This window comes from Wyeomyia smithii, chromosome 2 (genome assembly GCF_029784165.1).
Source record: "Wyeomyia smithii strain HCP4-BCI-WySm-NY-G18 chromosome 2, ASM2978416v1, whole genome shotgun sequence".
In the NCBI taxonomy this organism is placed as follows: Eukaryota; Metazoa; Arthropoda; class Insecta; order Diptera; family Culicidae; genus Wyeomyia; species Wyeomyia smithii.
In genome coordinates this window covers 93,178,048-93,185,178 of record NC_073695.1, presented here as the reverse complement: position 1 = coordinate 93,185,178, position 7,131 = coordinate 93,178,048, and the positions used below count along the sequence as shown (strand labels likewise).

The 7,131-nt window shown below is 38.9% G+C and overlaps 1 protein-coding gene across 2 annotated transcripts; it reads left to right on the top strand.

Annotated features, from left to right (window-relative positions):
• The first annotated feature begins 2,272 nt into the window (after nt 1-2,272).
• On the top strand, nt 2,273-4,946 carry LOC129722419 (DNA replication factor Cdt1). Of its 2 annotated transcripts, XM_055675848.1 has the most exons (3): nt 2,274-2,550; nt 2,662-3,245; nt 3,300-4,945. In XM_055675848.1, exons 1-3 carry the CDS (start codon nt 2,467-2,469, stop codon nt 4,684-4,686), a joined length of 2,055 nt encoding a protein of 684 aa, XP_055531823.1. In that variant the 5' UTR covers nt 2,274-2,466; the 3' UTR covers nt 4,687-4,945. The 2 variants fall into 2 exon arrangements, with proteins under 2 accessions (XP_055531822.1, XP_055531823.1); XM_055675847.1 differs by having other exon boundaries at nt 2,273-3,245; nt 3,300-4,946.
• The last annotated feature ends 2,185 nt before the right edge of the window (nt 4,947-7,131 follow it).

Sequence of the window (7,131 nt, the reverse complement as noted above, 5' to 3'; positions counted from 1 at the left end):
AGTCCTGTACAACATATTCACTTCAGATCTTCCTGATTTGCCTCCAGGATGCACAAAGTCATTGTTCTGCGATGACACAAGCATTTCCGTAAAAGGAAAAAGTCTTCGTGTCATATGCAGTCGATTGCAGAAAAGTTTAGATATTTTTTCTTCCTACTTGCAAAAGTGGAAAATCTCTCCCAATGCTTCTAAAACTCAAATGATAATTTTTCCGCATAAGCCTAGGGCTTCTTTCCTCAAGCCAAACAATAATCACGTTGTCAAGATGAATGGGGTTATTTTAAGTTGGTCCGACAAGGTTAAGTACTTGGGACTAATTTATGATAAAAAACTTATTTTCAAAGAGCACATTGAGAGTATACAAGCCAAGTGCATCAAATATACGAGATGTTTATATCCTCTCATTAACAGGAATTCTAAACTTTGTTTAAAGAACAAACATTTGATTTACAAACAAATTTTTAGACCAGCAATGCTTTATGCTGTACCGATCTGGTCAAGTTGCTGTTCAACAAGGAAGAAAACGCTCCAAAGGAGTCAGAATAAAATTCTGAAAATGATTTTGAAGCGTCCTCCTTGGTTTGGTACACTCGAATTACATAGACTTACTGGTGTTGAACCATTAGAAGCTATGTCAAATAAAATTATTAACAATTTTCGACAAAAATCGTTGCAATCCTCAATTGCTACGATAAGCTCTCTTTATAGCCAATAAGTTAGCAATTAAGTTAGTTGTAAGTTTACTTCCCCTTTTCTGACAAGTAGGTTTAAATCCCTACGAATGATAAGTCCTAATTGCGAAAGCAAACAAATCCTAACAATTAAAATTACAAATTTCTAACAGTGTTGAGAAGTCACCATTTGTGATTGGACACACATACTCATTATTTACTAATATTTATCATAAATACTTAAGCTACTAACAAATCCCCCCTTAAAAAAAAAAAAAAAAATAGCAAACTAGCGGTTTGCTGATATGCTTTCAGCAAAGTATTTTGCTGAACCATGAAGATAGATTTTGGTGTGTACGGTAGATCTATATATTTACCGAATGTTCGTCGAAATATATTGCTGACGACCGTAAAAAATTCGCCGAGTTCGATCAGCTGTTGGAAAGTTTGCCGAGATAAATTAAGTGTGTATGCTTTACGGTTGAAAAGTATATTCATAACCGAATTTTAAACATACAATAAGTGTTTAACTGAATAAGTTTCCAGCTGCTCGAAGCGTAGGATATCAAACAGGGGTTAGTAACGAAAGGCTGAAACTCAAAAGGCTGAAACCCGAAAGGCTGAAACTCGAAAGGCTGAAAAGTATGTTTCATAACGAAAGGCTGAAAGCACAAAAGGCTGAATGAACGAAAGGCTGAAACTTTTGTAACTTGAATCATAATCGTTGAAAAATTCGGACACATGGATAACAAACCTTTATAAGGTGACAGAGTTCAATGTTTGAGTATTAATTGGTTTGTGCAATGGAGAATTAATTTTCGGCAACATTTGAATCTATACACACTTGACTCTTGTACACGTTTCCTAGATGATTCAGGGCGAGACGGCCGAAGGCCGCGAGTGTGCGCCGGCGACCCGCCGTCGGAAGCGCCGGCCACTGCGGGGGGGGCAGCCCCCCCCCCCCCCCGCAGAAATCACCTCTGTATAGGTGCGTTCGTTTTCCTAGGTCTACTGACTCGTAAGGGTGATCCCCTAGTTTAGTCCGAACGAGCGATAGCGAGTAAGGACAGCATACATCTTGGATAATCGAGTCGGCCGTAGGCCGCGAGTGTTCTTTTCGAAATGAACTTTGTGAATTTCAGCCTTATAATTTTCAGCTTTTCGTGATTCAGCCTTCCGTGTTTTCAGCCTTTCGTGTTTTCAGCCTTTCGTGTTTTCAGCCTTATGTAGTTTTCAGCCTTTCGTGATTTCAGCCTTTCGAATTTCAGCCTTTCGTGTTTCAGCCTTTTGAGTTTCAGCCTTTCGTAGTAGACCCATCAAACAGAACAGTGCTTGATTTATGTTTTCCTGAACGCGTGACACTAACTTATTCGTACGTAAATAGGTCTATTCTAAGAAGTTTAGCAAACAAAATTTTTTCAGCTATATATTTTCTAGAAGTTCTAAAACAAGCTTATATGATGGTTGTTTTTGTTCTCATGATTTAGTAGAACCGTCTAAGAGTGTTGAGTGTGACACGCCGAATCGATCAACCTCTGCCGCTTTCCCGCTTTTGAATGAAATTCGCCCGATATCCTATTCGTCGACTGTGTTGTGATGTACGTATAGGAATGCATTTCGCTGCAGTTGGATTCAAATTGGAGGGAAAACCGCCAGCAGTTCGGAACCATCATAATTAGCAGATAGCAATCATCCTTTGTAATAGGCTGTTCAAGTGACGCGTCAGTGAGAAGATAGAATTTATTCTTTTGATAAAATATAGTTAGTGGTATTTAGACTTACGATTCAAGGGATAATGTCACAACCAACAGTAGCAGCATACTTCAACGCACGTAAGCGTGCAGCAGCGGACGGATTAGGATCGGCTACTCGCAACAAGGTATTGGTTCTTGAAAACTCGACCATCGGAACTTCCGATAATCCAGAACAAAGCTTGCTGGATACATCAAGCCGGGTCGTTTTCGCCAATACTAAAAATTTTCTTTCCAAGAATGTGGCAGCTGCAGCGGAAAAGGAATCGGCAGGAGATGCCCTGGAATCCAGGCGGATTACCCGAGCCACCCGAACGATTCGACGTATTGGAGCAGTTACCGTCAATGAAAAGACCCGAGAGATGCTCGAACAACCAAAGTTAGTAAACTTTCTCAAAAAAGGAAATTTGTCACCGCGTAAGAAAACTGTACACAAAGAGCAAAGTCCTGCCAAAGGAATTGTTTTATCAGAACAGGCTTCTATGTCAAAGGAAGAGTTTTCGATTAAAAACAACGCCAGCAATATCGAGAAAAAAATGACGACACCGACTAAACAGGGTCTAATAAACCAAGCCCAATTAGGTAAACCTGCGATTGCAAATTTGTCTATGGAAGAAATTAAAAGTAATCTAAGTCGAAGTGACCGTTTGGCTCAGTTAAAAACATCACTTAGCAAAATGCGTAGTGGTTTCGACAAACTGGATAGTATGAGGAACAAGCAAATCGAGGCATCAAATAAGAAACCAACTGTTCCACCTAGTCCCACCACTGCTGCTCGCAATTTAAAGCAATTTCAAACGCTTGAAGTAGAAGTTCCCATAAGGTAATTTTATTTGGTTCTTTAGCATAAAATATTTTTTTTAACAGTTTATTGTAGTCCACAGAAAATGTTTACGTCTCCTACGAAAACTCTTCATCGTACGCCAACCAAGGCCCATCACAGCTCACTTATGTCACCTACGAAGAATGTAACACCAAAAAGATTATCTGCTTTGATGAGTCCAATAAAGGAACCCTCTCCAACTCCGGTAGCGGCAAGCCCCACAAAAGTGCCAGCTTATCAACTATTCCAGCATCTTACCGAATTTGGAAGACCGAAATTGCAACTCCCCTATAAATATCGCTGTCTGGCGGAGCTTTTCAACCGTATCGACACCGTTTGCGCCATGTTTTACAATCGAAAGGAACAGATTACGTTCAAAAAACTGAAGCCTGCAGTCCAGCGAATGGCACGAAAGAACCTGTATGAAAGTCATTTGGCTCAGATAAAAACTCTGTTTCCAGATGCATTCAATCTTAGTTTGGAGCTGACGAAAAATTATGGTTCTGTTACAAAGCATGAAACTTATCAGTTGGTGATAAAACCAAACATTAAGGAAAAACCTTGCACTACAAATAAGAACGATGAGGATGCTAATGTAATACGCAATGCTCAAAATCAATCAATGAATCCCCAAGCGATAACTGAAAGATCACAAAAATTCAGCCGTCTGCTACTTTCAAAGGTCATGGATGCTCACCAGAAATTTCTGCTTAGCTTGGACCCACCGATGCATATTGCCAGAGAAAAACTAACCTGCTGGCATCCACAGTTCGATCTGGAAAGCTGTCCAGACATTGAGCAAGCTGCACTTCCACAGCCACCGAATGTGGAACGTTTTTCATCGGCTAAAGACGTTCTATCGGCGGCTCGCAATCTTTTTAATTGCAGTACAACCATGGAACGCGCTCTTCAACGTGTTGAGGAGAAAAAACGTCAAAATGCTGTCGAACAGTCATCTCAATTAACCAACAAAACGAATATCGCACCGCCTGTGTCTACTGCTGAAACAAAATCTAAACCCGAGCATATATACCACGATGGACTGAAAAATGTTCCAAAGTCTCTACTGGAGAAAATTCGAGCCAAACAAGCAGCCAAAGCTTTGGATCAAATGACTCGGCGACCATCGATTGAGCAACAAGCTATCAAGTACGGACGCCTGCCTGAGTTGGCCCGTCATTTGCGAAACGTATTCGTGACGGAGCGAAAAAGTGTTCTCCCAATGGAAACTGCCCTCATTAAAATAGAGAACAGCTATCGTGGTCGCCTTACACTCAAAGAGCTAGAAGAACATCTACGTATGATATCCCAGCTGGCACCCTTTTGGCTGACGTTGACCGAAGTTCGCAAAACGATGTACGCTAAAATTGTGAAAGACTGCGATATGACCAAAGTGATTGAGCCACTGGAAAAGAAAGCCAACGACTTGCTGAAAGGGTGAAGCGGAGAGTTTTTTTACTGTGCTAAGAAGACTATTTTTAATATTTTAGTAATACGCGTTTTCAGCATTATACTGTTTACAACTTTTTTTGCCTTTAAGCATGATACAACATGTTTCTATTATCTTTATGATTATCTTTACCTTATATCAGTCAGCTATCATATACATTATACCATTGTAGCCTTTAAAAATTTATGACAATTGTTCATTTTTGTGTTTGTGGCAGTTGGTAGATAATAAACTCAATTCTCGTTTTTTTTATATTTCAGCATTGAAAATGTCTTCTCATTTGATTATGTGTTAATAATACGTATTTTCATTCTTCTGAATAAAACTCTGCGTCAGAAAAATGTTTTTTTTTTTTGTTGCAAGTGAAATATCCTGTCGTTCTAAGGCACAAGGGTTTTTCACAATCAATGCACCAGAGAGCGTTTATCAGTTTTCTCTTTATCACAGGTAAAAAAAAATTGATAAGCTAATTGCAAAAAGTGATTGTGAACAAAACGCACCAACATGAGTCATAAGTGCACAAAAGCAGCTTAAACTGTGCGAGAATGGTGTTGAAGCGGTTGATAACTTTTGGTAGATTAAACGTAAAGCAACGGTTCAATATGTTAATGATACATCAGTTGAGCTGAGCCACTGCATCATTGTCAATATTTGCACTCAAAAGCTAAACTAAGCAGTGCAGTGTTAGTAAAGAGAATTGTAATCTAATCTCAACAAACTCACTCAATAATGCAGATTTGAGTCTATAGCGTTGATTTTTAACGTTCGTAAATATTTTTTACGTACAGTATATTGAAGTACGTGGCTAAGGGTTCTACCGTAAGACCCCGTGCCTGTTGGCCTGCGATAATTTACATTCTCAAGAAGAACTGATTTCTTGAGGGAAATATTTTAAAAATTGAAATTTTTTGAGAATCTCATTAAAGTTTTATTTATTGCTTCCACCTCGTTAGTTGAAAAATTTGCGTAAAGTAAACCACCAGGAAAAACCGAGACGCTCTACGACCAGTGTTTAAAATTGTCCTCTTTGACGGGCATTCCGGATGCATCGAAGGGCGGAAGGTTTTTTAACTAAGTCTTTTACTCAATAAAAACGTTTTTGGTTCCCAAAACTCGAAAATTTGAAAATCCGCGTAAAGATTTTTGAATTAACGCGGTGACGCGTAAAAAAAAAACACTTCAATTAAAAACTTGACTTGACCTGACCTGTATTTGCTTCATTAACCCATTCATTATGGCCCAGGTGTTCGATTTATCGAACAGTACTTTAGAATTTTTTTACGCATAACTGAGATGCAATAAACATATTCCGTTTTCTGTATTTGATAACTGAGAATGTTAGATACAAAAAAAAATGTTAGGTTGAAACTCTAAATATTGATACATTCTAGTAGCTTATAAATGATATTATTTTTGTACTATATATCAATAATAAGGCTTAGTATGTATGATTTTGCACAACAAGACTGGGTATACTTCAGAGCCTCCTGCATTCTTTCCGAAACTATGTTGTGGAACTTTCCTCATACCAAGATGACTATGTCATCTGCAAAGCCCACAACTTCGAAACCTTTTGCTTCTAAGCTTTTGAGAAGATCGTCCACCACCAAAGACCACATAAGTGGCGAAAGAACACCTCCTTGCGGACATCCTTTCGTTGCCCTTATCATGATAGACGAACCTCCCAACTCTGAAGTGATTTCTCTTTTGGCAAGCATGGTATGAATTCGGTCAACAATACTCGTGTGAAATCCTTTTTTCTTCATTGCACTAGACATTGAAGAATAAGATGCGTTATCAAAAGCACCTTCAATACCTAAGAAAGAGCACAGAGCATTTTCTTCAGCTGAAAGTGACTTTTCAATTTTCATAACCAGTGTATGAAGCGCTGTGATAGTGGATTTTCCAGTTTGATAGGCAAACTGGAACTTTGAAAGCGGTTTTGATTGCATGTAAGATGTATGAATGAAATCATTCAGCACTTTTTCCATTGTCTTCAACAAAACCGAAGAAAGACTAATGGGTCTGAATGATTTAGGATGCGTCCTATCACGCTTCCCAGTTTTAGGTATGAAGATTACTCTTACTACCCTCCATTTTGATGGAATATGATTCAACCTTAAACTGGCCTTAAAAATCTCAATAAGAGAAGGAAATAGTATTGCTTCACCTCAAAGGATCTCATAGCACTTTCCACCCTGGTTCTCGTAAAAATTTCATCCGCAACATCTGATACAGTAATTTCCGTTCTAATAGACCCAGTGCTAGTCTGCATAGAACAAATTTCACCTAAATCACAGATGGCTGAGTCCGTCTTTCCAATAGAACCGGGAAGCTTCGCTGATATTTTGACCTTCGAAACGCTAATCGCTAATTCGCTAATTTTGTGGAGAAGCGACAAAAAACTATTATCAAGAACTGTGAGTCGCTGATGGC